This window comes from Canis lupus, chromosome 17, assembly GCF_011100685.1.
Source record: "Canis lupus familiaris isolate Mischka breed German Shepherd chromosome 17, alternate assembly UU_Cfam_GSD_1.0, whole genome shotgun sequence".
In the NCBI taxonomy this organism is placed as follows: Eukaryota; Metazoa; Chordata; class Mammalia; order Carnivora; family Canidae; genus Canis; species Canis lupus.
Window position 1 is genome coordinate 692,743 of NC_049238.1, and position 16,529 is coordinate 709,271.

Here is a 16,529-nt window from a genome sequence, read left to right on the forward strand (position 1 = left end):
GCCCCGTGTTGCCCGGCGCGGGCTCCACCTGACAGAGAGTGAGCCCCTGACGCCAGCCTGTCCTGCTCCTGCCCCGGCTCGGGCCGCACGGGTCGGTCGGGGCGCGGGGGGGGCTTCCTGGGCAGAGTCCGTGTAGACGAGAACTTGGTCGATTCCCTGAACTCAGGACCGTGGCGGTTGGCAAACTAAAGGCCGTGCTGCCTTCTCGTCGTGTGCGATGCTCGTCGGAGACCAGGGATGGCATCGCTAGCGGCAGCGTCGGGCGTGCGTGGGCCTGGGGCCGGCTGCCGGTTGGAACGGCGCCGGCTCCCGTATTTAACCAAACACTAAAGACTGAAGCCAGCTCACGGGGCGGAAGTGGACACGCCGTAGTGTCGGGCGGCTGTGCTCGGGCTCCCCGGGCGCCTTCCCGTCCGTGTCCTCCGCACCGAGTCTTTAATCACACGCGAGTGTGTGGAGTCCTTCCCGAGGAAGAGCGGGCACGCGCATGTCTGTGGGCACGTGATATTCATGTTCCGTGTTGTGAACACACGCGTGTCGTGGAGGTAACTCTCTTAACGTGCTTAGCCTTGGTCTGTCTGCTCGCCGGGTGGGGCTGCTCCTGCGCTGCTGCCATCTTGCCTCCTCAGGGGCCCCCGCACGCGCATGTGCACACACGCAGCCCCTGCACGCGCATGCAGGCCCTTGTGCACCCACATTGCCGGCCCTTGTGCACCCACATTGCCGTGCCCCACGCACACTGACACACACGAGCTTGCATGCACGTGGTCACCCACAGGCGTGCACACACCCAGACACACGTGTTCACATGCACACTCATGCACACACGTTCACACAGGTGTGCACACATGCGTACTGGTACACAAACGTGTTCACATGCACACATTGCCCATACCCCACGTATGTGCGCCCTCCTGCACACACATTCCTTTGCATGTCCAGCCACACACATGCACGCACATGCACCCACACATGCACGCGTACGCACAGCCATACATACACGTGCACACACCCACGCATGCACATGCCCCACCTGTGTGCTCTCATGCACACACGTGCCCACACAGTCACCCACCCTCGCGTGCACGCCCACGCAGTCCCCATGCACACGTGTGTGCACGCTCATGAACATGCATGTGCCCCCACACGAGCCACCCCAGATGCTGCGACCCTAAGCTCGGGCGAGTGCACGGTGTCCCTGAACGTCTGCTAACACCTGTGCCGCTGTTGCGACCCTGCAGCCGACCGGACGGGGATGCTGTTCGTGGGAGACGCCATCCTGCAGGTCAGTGCTCCGAAGCGCAGCCGTCGGCTCTGTGTACACTACGGTGATCAATTGTCATCCTCAACCTTCTCCATTTGTCGTCTGTTCAGGTCAACGGCATTAACGTAGAAAACGCGACCCACGGAGAGGTGGTAAGTGTGGCTCGTCTTCTAACTTTGGTTCTGCTTGTCGTGTCCTTTGGTTAGTGTTTTTCTCTCTAAATTACGTTTCACCGAGTGGGTCATAGACGCGGAGATTGAGAAGGGGAGAGAAGCCCGAGGGCCTAGCGGGCGCGTCGCTGAGGCCCCTGGCTGCACCCTGCGCCGTGTGCGGGCCATGCGGGCGGTGCGTGCTGGCCGGCGACGGGCCTGCAGAGGCGTGCGGGGCGCTGGTGCTGCTCCGCGCCGACCCGGGAGCTGCACGCTGGGGACTGCGGGCGCGGCAGGCGTGCTCTGGGCGCTCCGCATCCCATGGGCAGGCAGGGTGGCTTGTGGGGCACACACCTGCGGACGGCCCGGGACGGGGACCCCGTCCTTCTGGGTCGGGTCAGGCTGCAGGATACAGGGAGGACGTGAGGGGCCCTGGTGCACATGGGGCGGGGGCGGGCCGGGTGGCTCCGCAGGGCGTCTCAAGTGACGGGGGGGGGGGGTGAAGGGGTCTCCGGGGGGCCCAGGGCAGGGCAGGGGTGGCCCGGGGGGGGTGAGCCCAGAACACCTGGTCCAGGGGCACTGGCATCACCGCCCCTCACGGGGAACAGGCGTGATTTCAGCCTGTGACAGCCCCGAGGGGGCGGCAGGCGTCCCTTCCTCAGGGTTCAACTTTCCATAAAACCAGCCTCAGCTCCCGGCGCGGGTGACAGCTGCTCCCCGACGGTCACCCGAGTGGGGCCCACTGAGCTCTGGGACTGCGGCTTGCAGCCCGTGCTGTTGCCCGCCCACCAGGAGCTCGCGTGCACCCCTCCTCTTCCCTCGGGGCCACGCTCGGCCCCCGATCCACGCCAGGCATTGGGGAGGCACTTATGGCCGGGAGCAACATTTGTGGGTCTCGAGGGACCGTGGTGTGGGTGTCGGTGCCCGCGGCTGGGGCACCCCCACCTGTCACGGTCCAGCCGCGCGCCGGGTGGGTTCCTCTGCGCAGGTTTGCTTTCTCGGGGGACGGACAGGGCGCGACCCCGAGGGACCCCGGCCCGGGGAAGGCCGGGGAAGGCAGCGTCCCCCTGCAAACTCCTGCCTGCGCGAGTGCTCGGCACCTTGGAAACAGGCCTGCTCCGATCCTCGGGCCCCACGAGCTTCTCAGTCAGGTTGTGGGGTGTGTGCGCGCCTTGTCACAGTCATAGCGCCTGCAAGACACATGAAACCTGCGAAGGTCTCATGGATCACACGGTCCACACCAGCACGCGTCAGAGCAAATCATCGGAAAAGGAAGGACATCAGCCCTGCTCGAATGCCGAGCACCCCAAGACGACTCGTCCCCCCACCCCGCCGCGCTGCCCCAAGCTTCAGAGGAGCTCTGTGCCGCGGCAGGACAGAAGTCTGCTTATTTCCAGGTGACACGTGTGGGACACGTACCCCTCTCCTCTCCGGCACATTCCGCACCTCGCTCCGCATCGGGGCCCGGTCAGCAGCCGAGCGCGACAGCCGTGTGCGTGGGCAGGAGGAGGAGGAGGCCACCCTGCGGGTCGGGGGCCAGGCCTGGGGCGTGTGTGCAGGCGCAGCTCCCGGGCCGTCGAGGCTGGAGTGGTTTGGTGTGGCAGGACGTGTCCCGGGGATGTTGTCGTCACCCTGCGCCCTCACTGCCCGGCCTGCCCCTTCCAGGCCACCCCCATCCCCATGCCCCAGGGTTGCGGTGTGGGTGGGGGGAGGCCCCGTGAGGACAGGATGCAGGAGGACATGGGGCGCGGCCTCGGACATGGGGCCCAGCGTCCACGACTCACCCCTGACCTGGGCTCTGGCCTCAGGACCCTGGGGAGGACCCTGCAATGGAGCCCCGCCCCCCGGCTGGCTAAGCCCCTGGGTGCTCGAGTGGCTTTTGTTGAGATCTCGGGAAAGTCGCATGGAAGCTGCATCAAAGGATGAGCCTGGCGTCCCCAGGACCTGACACAGCTGGGCATGAGTCGGGCAGCCACCCGCAGCCCCGGGGGGACAGGACACAGGCGCCCCAGGAGCACAGTGCAGGCCGACGGGCGCGGTTACGAGTCTCCTTAGGGGCAGGGGCAGCCCCACGTGTGCAGATGCAGCTCCCGGGCCGTCGAGGCTGGAGCCTGTTGTTGCAGGGGCTGAGCTGACGGGAGAGGGTTGGAGGCGTCGGTGAGCGTGGACGCCCTTAGTCGGGGCTCACGGATGTTGTCGAACACACATACGGACGTCACAGTAGGATGGAGACGATGCAGGATGAAGTGGAGCCTGCATGACCCCAGGAGGGGCCAGAACACCCCGGGCACGCAGGACGTGGAGGGCGACGGTCCCCCGGAAGAGCCGCCCAGCTGCTCCAGCCCTGCGCCGCGGGCATCACCGTCACTCGGCAAACCCGACGTGGTGTCGCCGGCACTCAGCACACCTGCCCCAGGACACGCTGTGGTGCCCGGGTCCTCGGGGGCCTGGTCGGCCTTTACTAAGGGGGGAAGCGTTAGCGCTTCCCAGTACATTTTGTCCCCAGAAAGGCTCAAGCGATGGAAGGTGCGATGGGCTCAGGCGTGGAGCGTGTGGGACGTGCGTGTCTCGAGTCAGGAAGAGCGTGAGCAGGCCGGCCGGCGCGTGTCTGCCCGCAGAGACGGGTCACGGTGACCTGACTTGCCATCGGGGGACGCTCACTTTCCAGGCTTCAATCTCCGTGAGCTCAGCGCATCTCGGATGCTCCGGGGCCGTCCCCTCCTCGAGGTGGCGAGCGTCTGCCGTCCCACCCATGTCCAGAGAGGGGGGCTGCTGCAGGCCGTGGGCTGTGGGGTCGCTTGGGCCAGACGGCGACCTGCGCGGCGCTCCCGACAGGTGCGTGATGGATCCCAGGGGTCCCGGTGGCCGTCGGGTCCTGCTGCATCCTATCCGCGTGGAGAGGCCGGTGCGGACAGTAGGGATGCCCCACTGTGCCCCCTGGTCCGGGGGCCGTGACGCCCCATCCCCCCCAAACCCTGAGGGTGACCCAACGTCCAGCAGGGAAGCGTGGGGTGCGCAGAGGGGGCGCCTGCCCGTGTCTCTGGGGTAAAACCCTATGGAGACCCCGAAGCTCGTGCGTGTGGCTGTGTCTCGGTTCCTGGCTCCCCACGTCTGAAAACTGGCGATTTGAGCCGATAAACAGCCCTCACCTGACCTGACCTTCAGGTGCTCGTCCTCAAGGGCGCGGGAGGCTGGTCTGCCCTGAACATGGGTGTGGGCCGCTGTACGCGACCTGGGGTACCTGGGGCCGTGGGGTCATCGCCCGCGTGGAGCAGAGGAAGCAGGCCAGGTGCGTAGGGATCTTGTCTTTTTAGCTGTGTCCCGTCCTTTCGTGATGGTCAAGTCGCTGTTCTTGTGTCGACAGGTGCACCTGCTGCGAAGCGCCGGCGACGAAGTGACCATCACCGTCGAGTATCTCAGGGACGCGCCGTCGTTTCTGAACCTCCCGTCAGGTAAGGGGCCGCGCGACCTTCGGGGCCCTGGGGGTTTCCTGCTCCCCCTGCACGTCCACACGGACGGCGCTGCCCAACGGGGGCAACTCGGGGCCGCGCTCGTGCTCTGCGGGGGGGACGCGTAGGGACGCCTCCGCTGTGCGTGGGCCTGCAACCCCGCGTGCTCAGCATCCCCAGGCGTCCTGTGAGGCCCCGCCAGGTCAGCTCGCTGGGTATAGTCACCCCCCCCCCCCGCACCTGCAGAGAAACACGTTTGCAGGTAAAATATCTGGGTCAGCTTGAGGAGTTTATACCACAGAACAGGGGATGATGGTGAGTCTACACTGGGCAGAGCCTGCCCTGCGCTCACGCGGGGGTTTCGTTCTCATACCTGAGCCCTGACCCGGTGGCAGGTGGCGAGTCGCACGTCTAGGAGGACGTGTTAATGTTGGGGTCGCCGTGACCTTTACCGACTACATGGCCGCCGTGTCCTCACAGCAGGTGTAAGGTCACCCCCTGGGGCGGAGCGGGGTCGGGTCCTGTCTTTGCAGCCGGGCCGGGCGCTGGGCACCTTCGTGCTCACGGGGCTGTAGCCGTGCTCGTCCCCTCGCAGTCACATCACATCCCCTCGCGGTCAGGTCTCCCACCCAGTGAGTGTGTGGATCAGCCCAGGGCCACCCCGTGTGTTTGGTCTTCTCTCCCTCCTGCGGCTCCCCTGCTGTGGAGCCTCCCATCCCCCTACCCGCATCCCTGCCATGGAGCCCCCCACCCCATATCCTTTCTCCCACCATGGAGCCCCCCACCCTCCACCCCGTCCCCCATGGAGCCCCCCACCCTGCACCCCATCCCGCACTGTGGAGCTCCTACACCCCATCCCCGACCATAGAGCCCCCCACCCAGCACCCCATCCCCACCGTGGAGACCCCCCACCCCGAACCCTGTCCCCTGCCCCAAACCCCGTCCCCTGCCATGGAGCCCCCCAACCCCACACCCCATCCCTCTCCGTGGAGCGCCCCCACCCTGCACCCCATCCCCCACCATGGAGCCCCCCCCCACCCGGCACCCCCTCCTCCATGGAGCCCCACACCCCACACCCCATCCTCTGCCGTGGAGCCCCCCCTGCGCCCCGTCCCCTGCCATCTGGGGCTCAGCCTCCGCACTTGGGGCATCTGTGGCAGGAGGAGGGTCCACGTTTGACGGTGGTCGAAGGCCTGAGGCCCTGTGCTTCCCTCCCTGAGGACTAGAGTGGACCGGCTTCGGGCAGCGTGTCCCTGCCAGACCCCAACGGGGCGACGGCACCCCCGGCCTCTGTTCTTGGGAAGCTGGGCTTCCTCCCGCTGCTGCAGAGGGGCGGGGGAGAGGCCGTGTGCCCCCTTCCTGGGGGACGGCATGTCGCGGTTGGGGCGCTGGACGCGAGCCCTGGGGGCGCTGGGGTCGGAGCGCCGGCTGCGGGGCTGAGACAGGGCGCCCAGGGCAGTGGGAGGGGGCGGGAGAGGACAGAAGGTCAGAGCGCCGCAGCCCTCCCCGGGTGGCTGTCCCTCCCCAGCAGCCTGCCCGCCAGCCCCCAGGAGAGGACGACCCTCGGGGACGCGGGCGCCACAGGAGCCCTGCCCTGGCAGCTGCGCCGGGTGCCGGGGACTGGGAGAGGCGTGTGGGCGCGTCCAGCAGCTCGCGGGGAGGCGGCAGGCGGCTGGTCCTCTGGGCTGCGGTGACCGCGCCACAGCATGTCACGTCCTGGAGGCCGCAGGTCCCGCAGGACGGTGTCAGGCGAGGACCCTGCTCGTCATGTCCTCGGCACCTTTTACAAGGTGACCTCCCCGCCTTCTGCAGCACCAGCGCCTGCGTGTTCGGGGACTTAGCTTCAACCTACGCACCTCGGGGACACCCCGTCAGGTCACTACAGAGGCGACGTTCGGGTGAAGCACGGGGACTCGCGTGGGCAGGTGAAAGCGCGCGGAAGCTGGGGCGCATGACGTGGGGACGTCTTCCTCGCCCGACAGCACGACGGCTGGGGAAGCGTCAGTCCTCGTCCTTCTGAGTCCCGGGATGTCGTACAGCGACGTGGCTCTGAGACGCTCGTCCCACAACGGCCTCTGGCCCTCCCGCCGCCCGGGCTCCGGCCTCAGGCTCCGTGAGCGAGGACGCCAGGGTGTCCCGGGTCTTTCCAGAAAAACAGAAAGGCCCCGAGTATCGGCCATGCACACGGACGTCACACGTGCGGCATCGTGGACGTGGACGGCGGTGCCCTCGTGGCCTGTGTGTCCGTCCCTCCACCAGCCCCCGACCCCAGCATCTGTCCCACAGGCGTCTGTCCCGCAGGCACCTGAGGCAGGTGGGGAAGGATGCTCGGTGCTGCAGGCCAGCAGCAGGGGCTTGACCCGGAGCCACCGCGGGCCTGAAGGGCGTGTCCCCGGCCGGGGACGTCGGGGGACTCTGAGCTGCCGGCCAGAGGGCAGGGGGCTGCGCTGTGGAGAGATGCGTCAACACCGGCCGTCAGCGGCCTCGTCGCTTCCCCGGCACCGCCGGCCGCGTCCTGCCGGCCCTGCGAGGTGACGTCGGCTGGACACCCAGGTCCCCATGTCTGTAAAGGCCTCTGGCTGCCATGAGGAGGGGCGCCAGCTGTGGCCGGGCCCCTGGGCACATGGACTTGCCCCCAGGCTCCCTCGGCCGCAGGGACACTGATTCTGCTCGTTCAGTAAACGTCCCTCCTGCTGTGGTTTGGTTCCTTAGGAAACTCTGGTGCCCTGAGCGCGGGGGACACGCGGGGCGCCTCCCACACTCAGGCCGTGGCGCCAGGGCAGGCTCGCCCTTGCCTCGCCCCCCCCCCCCCCCCGCCCTGCAATCGGGTCATCACTGGCGGGAGCTGCTCTGCGCCGCAGCGGGGACCGCGCCTGGACCCCCCGATCCCGCATCCCTTGGCTGCGGCGCCGTCCTTGGCCATCGTGGAGGATACGGGACTTAGGGAGGCGTTGACTGCTCTCCAGCCCGGGGAGCCAGATGAGAGCCCACGTGGAGACGCTGAGGGGCGCCCCGTGCCGTCCTGGGGGGGTGCCGTGCAGTCAGGTACTGGACCAGTGGGGTCGCCCGATGCCAGCGAGCACCCCTGGGGGAGCAGAGGAGGACCGAGCGCGTCTCCCCAGATCTCGGGCTGCGCGGGTCACTGTAAATGCAGGAATGCGGCGTCCCACATGTGTGGAGAGGGGTGTGCGGGGGCGGGGGAGGGGGTGGCCGGTGCGTCTCTCCACGGCAGGGGCGGGTTAGGGGCCGTCGGTGTGGCTGCAGCTCCGCGTGCCCCAGCGCTCAGCCTCTGTCTGCGGGGAGCGAGCCCGGTGGCCGGGAAGGGCTGCACACGTGGCGTCACCGGACCTTGGTTTTGATCCAGGGAAATGGGTGAAGCTCGAGGGCATCTCGAGTTCACGTGTCCCAGACGGTGCCAATCGGGCTCCGGGGCCTCAGGCTCGCGCTCCCCTTCCTGCAGGTCCTTGCCGGGGGGACACTCCCGGGACACGCGTGGTCACAGGTGGCCGGCTGTGACACATCCTGCAGCTCTGCGTCCTTGGTACCCTCCCCCATCCCCCGTCAGGCACCCAGACGGCCCCAGGCCAGGACCCGGGTCAGTGCGGGGTGCACAGAGGTCCCCGTGGGACAAACCTGGGTGCTCGTGCTCGTGGCAGGGGTCTCAAGTTCTCGTCTTCACGTGGCCTCACCACCAAGATGGGGCCACAGGTGCTCAGGTGGTGCCGGAAGACGTCGGGATGGGGTCGTCGGAGAACGCCTTCTGTTTGAAGCCATCCTCGCGTGTGGGGAACGGCAGGAAAGCTTTCTCCTTTCCCTGGAAAATTCGCTGTTGCGTGAAGGTCTGTGGCTTCATCTTCGTCTCGCTGAGCCGTTCAGAGCCGGGGGCGTCCTTCCCAGAGAGGGTGCTCTGAGCCTGAGCCTGAGCCCCGAGCGCCCCGAGCGCCCGAGCCGCGTGGACTGGGACAGGCACGAACCCAGCTGATTTCCTTGCTCTGTGGATCGACGGCGCTGGCTGGAGCGCCTGGGGCAGAGCCTCGTATTTTGAGGAAGCAAATAAAACACTCTCGGGGCTTCCAGCCTGGTTCCCGGGAAGTTATGGGGACGTCGACGATGGTGTGACCGGCGCAGGCGCCCTTTCTGTCCCTGCCCGGGGCCACCTCACGCCGCGGCCCTGAGGGGCGGGGACCCCAAAGCCACGGGCGGGCAGATTTGGGTGCAGCATGGCCAGGACGCAAGGGGCAGGAGAAACGGACGTGTCGGGGCGTCCGGGGGACTCAGTTGGGGAAGCTTCTGACCCTTGGTTTCAGCTCAGGTCACGATCTCGGGGTCATGAGGTGGAGCCCGTGCTGGCTCTGCACGGGGTGTGGATCCTGCTTGGGGTTCCCTCCTCCCCCACCCCATCCCCCATCCCCCATTCTCCACCCCCCTCTCCCCTCCCCCCTCCCCCCTCTCAAAATAAGCCCCTACACGAATCTGTAGGGCCCGTTGAGCTTCCCCGCGGGCAGCTTGGTGTCTGCGCCCGATGGGATGCATCGTGTCCAGGCTCCCCGGCGGCGCGGTCTCCATTCAGCGGGGGCGACGGGCGCGTGGCGGAGGAGCCCATAGGTCCCAGCGGTTACCTGCTGACGGCGGGTGAGGTGCAGGCGTTCCCGGCCCCCGACCTCTGCTCCCGGCCGGTCACGGGGTTTCTGCGCATTGAAGACCTACCTGATTCGTCGTGGGTCTTCCACTAACGCGAGTTGCCGTGGCAGGATTAGCAGAAAACGTCAAACAAATCAGTAATTCGAAAATTAAGGACAGAAAGTCAGGACTAGCGTCTACATTAGCCGACACGACCGTAGTGGCGGGAAGTATGGGCGCTGAGGTCCCCAGGCCGGAGTGGACAGGCCCCCCGGCCCAGGCGGGCGCAGGCTCTGCACCCTGGCGCGCGGACCGGTGAGGTGGCCGGTCGTCCACTTTCTGCGTGAGGCCAGACGGAGGGGACGCTGCGGGCCGGGGGCCGGGAGGGCGGGCGTTGGTGGCACCGCCTGTCCGGGAGTCAGCGGGGGCCGCGGGAACCTCACGTGCTCCGGGCCGGGGTCGGTGCCTGCGCTCCTCTGAGTGACCGTCTCTGCTTGTTTCCAGGGTCCCCGGGGCCGGCCGGCGACCACGGCAGCGGGGCCTGCTCCCCCCTGTTTGACAGTGGCCTGCACCTCAACGGCGACCCCAGCAGCACAGTAAGCGCGGCTCCTCTCACCCCCTCTGAGCGGGAGCGCGGCCAGCCCACACGCCCCGGGGCTCGCGGGGACCGAGGAGGGTGCACGGGGCAGGGTGGAGGCCGCCCCTGCGCCGCGCGGACATCGGGCGTGATGCTCGGGCCCCGCGAGGCCGTGCTCCGAGGCCAACCCCAGGCCGGCCCCATGGGCCACGAGCCCCCCCCCCCCAGCTGCTGACCCAGGGCTCAGAGCGCGGCCAGGCTCCCTTGAGAGGGCGCAGGACGGGCTTCACTCACCCTCGGCAGGGGCCCTGAGCCAGTAGGACGCCCCGTGCAGGCGGAGCACGTCCTCCTGCCTCAGTCTCCTCCCCACCCCGATGGCTGGGCCCCCGCGGTGCCGCCTCCCGCAGGCCCAGAGCCCTCCCCGCTCCCCGCGGCGCCTGCGGCCCCACAGCCTCCCTCCAGGGCACGCAGACCCGGATCCTGTGAGCGGCCTCAAGCTGGTCTGGGGGAAACAGAGCGGCTGCTCTCCTCAAACGCCCGGCCGCTGGGCCTGCGGGGAGGGCCTGAGGACACGTTCCTAAAATTGCACCCTTTTCATTTTAATCTTTTAATGTAGCTCTTGATATTTAAAAATTGCGTTAGCGTCTTTGTGAGTTTTGAAGCAAAACACTAAAATACTAAAAACCAGAGCCCAGGAGCTCAAGTCAATGATATGGGTGCCAGGCCCCGTACCGTTATCTGGCGCGCCCAGAAATTAGCGGCGTCCTGAGTCCAGAGCTGCCTTCTCCTTGGTCAAGGATCGCGTCATCGGTGTGTGGACGTCCCTGAAAATAGGCCGTTTTGTTTTATTTTCAGGCTTATAAAACATCACTCTGTTAGAGGCTGCTCGGTTTGTGCCTCTAGTTACGGGCCTGTTTTTAGGGCCCATGCGTGTCGTGTAGGGGCCGGGTGTCCTGTGTCTGCCGGTTGCAACACGGCATCTAACTCTGTGGATGTGCTGCTGTTCATTTATCGATTATTGATCAGCAGCGAACACGCAGCTTGTTCTCTGGGTTTTCCGTCACTCGGTGCTGAGGTACGGCTGCAGCCACCCCCCCGCCAGGCCCCTGCTGCAGACACCGGGGCTGGGCTCCCAAAGCAGCGGCGCCGCGTGTGCAGAGGCGAGCAGGTGCGTGTGCACCCGGGAGTCCCCGCTGGCCTGCGGCTTCGTGCCGCTACAGACCTTTTGGGTTTAATGTTTGCAAATACAGGTGTGTCGCGAGGATTTGTTTCCATTCCCGCCGCCAGCGGGGGGCCGTGTGCTTTCTCCTCTGCATTCGCCTTTGCCTGTTCGGTGAAGCTCTGGCCACGCGCTTGTGCGTAGACTCGAGGCTGCCCGTGTCTTCCTTTCTGACCCGTCGGGATTCCGCGCGGATGCTGGGAGCCGATACCCTGGGCTCCAGGTCGCCGATCCTCAGTTTACAGCTAGCGTTTTTGTTGTCCTTGCACAATTTTTCTGTAAATAGCCGTTGATTTCAGCGTCGCTGAACGCACCTGCGTCTCCATCTCGTGGACTTAGGGAAGCTTCTCTTGCCTTTGCCCGTAAAAGAGATTTGCTTGTATTTGCCTCTAAATACTTCCCGTTTGCTTTCCCCTTCAGGTCTCATTTTTGTAAAACGTGGGAAAAGTGGGGGTCAGATTCAGTTTTTTGGGAACCACTGGTGACCTGTTTCCTCAGGGACCGTGGTGCCACCTGCATCCTCGGCCACGCGTCCTGACGGCGGGTTCACCGCTGACCCCAGTGTGCGCCGTCCGCGTCCCTAAGCCGGTTCTGCTCTTAATCCCTACGTGTCTGTAATTCATCCTCCCCTCTATGGCTCCCATCCTCTCTCTCCCCTGTTTTCGTGTGAATTTTTAAAAGCTCTGGTCGGGTTCCGCGGGACTCTGGGGATCGTTCTTGTGACCGCACAAAGTTTAGGCCGACAGGGCACGTCCTCTTTCCTGTTGCGGAAGAAACTTCGGGCATCTTTAATATTTTTCCGTAGGGTTTATGTTTATCCTTTTTGAATCCTGACAACAGATTGCTCATCCTCCCACCTCTTGGCTCCACGGGTCCACACACCAGCCGTTTCTTCTCATGCTGACCCCGTAATCCTTTCTCTCCGTTTGCACCCTTGCGCGCTCTTGCTTCTCGCGGCACAGTCTGACGCCTCATCAGGGTGTGGGGATGGCTGACCTGTGCTCTGGCTTTTGTCCCCGATCGCGGACTTTGAGGTTTTATTGGTCCCATTTTGCTACATCATCTTCTTCTTGATTTTAAATTATTTTGCTTAAATTTTTCATGCGTCTTTCTTCTAAAATTGTCCTCTGCACGTTTGAAATGTGGATACTTGCTTTCCATTCCTTTAGAGCCTGCCCTTGAGGCTGTGCGCTGGGGCTGCTTTGTTTACGGCTTAGAGACCCACGGCGACTTGAGCCCCTTCCAGGAGGATGCGGGACCCGGTGACTCCGCCGTCCCCGCTGCCCCCGCTGTGCGGGCTGAGGCCCCTCGCCCCGCAGACGTCGCTCTACGTGGGGAGGTTTACGGCCGCCCGTCCTCTACCCCGACCTGCTGTGCCTGATGCTCTCACGGAATCGGCGTCCCGTCTCCTCACCGACTCTGCTGGAAGCCACGGCCTGTGGGCGGCAAGTCTGTGTCCAGCTGTTTGACAACAAGTGACTGTCTCTAAACGTGGGCGTGTTTCCGTGTCTGTGGTTTCTGGCGTCGACGCCGGGAAGCTCTCTCCATGTGGCTGCGGGTACAGGGGTGTCTCCCGGGGCAGCTTCCAGCCCGGTGACCGGATTCCTTGTCTTCAGCACCTTGTGCTCCCCGAGTGTGCGTCCTCGGTCTCCATCCTCTGTGCACCCTCACGGGCCTCCCGCCATCCCCAAGTGGGGCTCCGACCGCCTGCCCAGCGCCCCTCTGTCGCGGAGCCTCGCCTCTCCACGGTTCCCTTTGCTGCCCGAGCATCTCGTAGGCCGGTTCCTGGGATGTCCAGCTCTGTCCAGCGTCCTGGTTGAACCGTCTGCTGAAGGCTGTTTTCTTTAAAACCGTCACGATAATGTGATTCCTCCTAAAGGAGAGAGTATGTGCACGGCGTGGGACACACCAGCAGTCACTCGGGAAAGGGGACACGGCCTGTGGGGGCGGGGGGCACACTCGGGAAAGGAGCACACGGGGCGGGGAGGCCCTCCCGCGGCCCCCGGCACCTGCTCACGGCCTCAGGCCGTCCGTGTTCTTGGGCTCCGTGCACACGAAACTCTCGCTGGTGCAGGCACGGTGACGGGCGGGTGCTGTGGGTGCGTGTCCTCGGCCGTCCTCCTCACCCTTACCACGGCAGGGGGACGAGGGACGCAGAGCTTATAAATCCTCTTGAATTCACCGGACAGTCCACCTTCAGACAAAACGTCCGAGTTGTTCAAAACAAGTTACAGAGAATCTGAATCTCAGAGTCAAAAACTAGTCATTTTTTAAAAGATATCAAGACTCCGGGTGCTATAAACTTTTTAAAGACTGCCCACCCGGTTTTCAGGATGGAAACAATAATCCCACGAATGATCTGGCGGCGGCTAGTTGTACGTTCGGAGCCATCAGGCCTCCTCGTCCACGTGCGGCTGGGCGCTGTCATCGTCCCCCGTGCTCAGCAGCGGATTGTGTCCAACGGCAGAGATCGTGCTGGAATCACGGTATCTGCGGTCTCAGAAGGAACAGACTCCACCCTGTGCTGTGTTTCGTGGAAAGAAGAGTTGGAATCATCCTCAGACTCAGGATGTGGCGCATTTCCGACTGCGCCGTTTTCAGGATTGCTCCGATCCCTTTCCCTCTCCTGGGCCTGGGGCCGGCCGAGCGGGGGACGGAGTCTGCTCAGAGCAGGGCTGTGACCTCAGGATCCCTTGGGGCTGGACTTCCGGCCCCACGATGGACCCCACTGACCCCGCTGCGTCTGGAGCCTCTCGGGTGGAGGTGGCCCGGCCTCACGGGACACACGCTCCTGTCCACGGTTGCTGGGCGCGTCCCTGTGTGGCCTTGACCGCTTCTCTGTGTGTTTAGCGCCCTCGGCCCCCAGACGTGACCCCCCGCCCCCTGCAACCCGAGGTCGGCTCTCGTGCTCCCTCCCCGCAGCTGCGTGTGCCTCACGTGGTTTACAGTTTTGACTTCATCTTTGCTGTCTCTCTATCAGAAATCCTCCCGGGATAAATATTATTCACCACAACAAGGTCTCGGGCGCATTGCCCTCATCTATTTAGGTTGAAAATTGCAGAATTTGTTTCTACGCTTCCCCGTGACCTCCCACTCCCCTGTGAGCCCGCTGGCCCCTTGGTACCGGGCAGTGGTCACCTGGGCGTCAGGGAGGCCACAGCACGCACCTTGATGCTTTCCTGCCCAGGAAGGTCTCTGAGGTCCTGAGCGGGACCTGGTGCTTCCGCCCTGTGCTCCCACTTGAGTTCTCGGGTGTGCACCTGACCCCCCGGGCCCCGAGCGACCAGATGCTTGCCTGCCTCCGGCTGCACTGGTGGATGCAGAGTAACACTGGTCTGAGTCCTGCCCCTCGTGAGGAAACCTTACCAAACCTGCAATTAAGGAAAAGAAACCTGATAGCAAATACCTGATTTTCTAAGCTCCAAATTTCAAAAAAAAAAAAAGCTTTAGGAAACTGGGGTATTGCAAAGAACGAAATGATTCAAGAAACATACAGGAAAAAATATATGAATACGTAAAACAAAATTTTATAGAAATTATGAGAGAACAGGCAAAAATTGGTCCATATTTCCAAAAAAAAGAGCAGAATAATAAAATAATTAAACCAGTAAGCTGCTTAATGAATAGTAAATAAATACAGAGACAATGAAGGAAATGTTTTCATGAGAGAACAGATGGGCTCCCAGGTGGAGATAATGAATGAATGAATGAATGAATGAATGAATGAATGAATGAATGAATATTTGACCGTTTGATTAAAGCAGGAGGCGCTTACAGGGAAGTATGCAGCTCGGAAGCCGCAGCTCAGGAAATTCCATTACACTTGTCGCACATCAGACTCCGAGTCCCCCGCCCCACAAGGAAAGGTCACCGCTACCTTGACCTCGGTCAACATAGGTTAATGTTGCCTGAGTTTTTTGAATTTCAGATGGAATCACATACTCTCACCTTTGTTGCCAAAAAAAAAAAAAAATCAATCTTAAAACCAACGAGAGAAAACACTTACGAAAATTGACAGTTTCATTGACAGCAGGTTTCACGATGGTAACAGAGGAAGACAGAGAACCGTCCGGTAATGTTGTCAGAGCGATGGGGACAGAAGTACTGTTGATCTGTCCTGCTCCTCCCAAGGCCGTCTCTCCAGGACAAGGTAGAGATGGAGACTTGGCGACACGAAGAGAAGCTGAGAGACTGTCACCAGCCGACTTCCACCAACAGAATTTCCAAGGAGCGCATTTCAGGAAGAGAGATTAAAGTGACCTCAGAAGGGCAGCTGGAGATTAAAGACAGAAATATGTATGTGGAGCTACAGAAACGTCGTCTGTGTGAAGTGCTAGCAGCTGAAGGAGCAGAGATGTGGGCTGCGGAACATAGTGTGAACGACACAGACCTGGGGGACTGGGTTGAGCGTCTGCCTTCGGCCCAGGGCATGACCCCAGGTCCCGGGATCGAGTCCCGCGTCGGGCTCCCTGCATGGAGCCTGCTTCTCCCTCTGTCTGTGTCTCTGCCTCTCTCTGCGTCTCTCATGCATAAATAAATAAAATCTCTAAAAAAATAAGAATAATGAAATTGCATCACAAAGAATAAAATACCTAGGAATAAATTTAACCAAGGAGATGAAAGAGCTGTACACTGAAAACTCTAAGACATCAATGAAAACCTGAAGGAGACGCAAATAAATGAAAAGACGATTTATGATCATGGATTGGAAGAATTGATATCCTTAAAATGTCCATTCTGCCCAAAGCTATCTACAGATTCAGAGAAATCCCTTTCAAAATCCCAATAGCATTTTCCACAGAGTTAGAACCAACGATGCTAAAGTTTGCATGACGCCAAGAAGAGCCAGAGCGCTCTTGAAAAAAGAACAAAGCTGGAGGCATCGCGCGCTCTGCTTTCAAGCTGCATTACAAAGTTGTAGGAATCAAAACAGTGTGGCATTGACATAAAAACAGACACACAGATCAGTAGGGTGATGTAGAGTCCAGAAGTAAACCTTGGCTTATATGGTCAGTCGGTTTATTGCAAAGGAGCCAAGAATATACAATGTGGAAAAGATTCTCTTCAATAATAATGCTGGGAAAACTGGTCAGCAACTTGCCAAAGAGTGAACGGGGACCACGTTCTTAGAGCGTGCACAGAAATAACTCAAATGGAGGAAAGGCTTCAATCTAAGACCCCAAACCATAAACCTCTTAGAAGAAAATGTAGGGTATAAGTGCCTTGGTATTGCTCTTGGTGATGATTTTTT

General features: G+C 62.4%; 1 protein-coding gene across 1 annotated transcript in view; it reads left to right on the forward strand.

Annotated features, from left to right (window-relative positions):
• SNTG2 (syntrophin gamma 2) overlaps window positions 1-16,529 on the forward strand; it is an 85,518-nt gene that overhangs the window by 11,864 nt on the left and 57,125 nt on the right. The window contains exons 6-9 of the mRNA XM_038560643.1: window positions 1,242-1,285; window positions 1,375-1,416; window positions 4,778-4,865; window positions 9,987-10,078. Coding sequence (XP_038416571.1) covers window positions 1,242-1,285; window positions 1,375-1,416; window positions 4,778-4,865; window positions 9,987-10,078 — 266 coding nt within the window. The remainder of the gene's footprint in view (window positions 1-1,241; window positions 1,286-1,374; window positions 1,417-4,777; window positions 4,866-9,986; window positions 10,079-16,529) is intronic.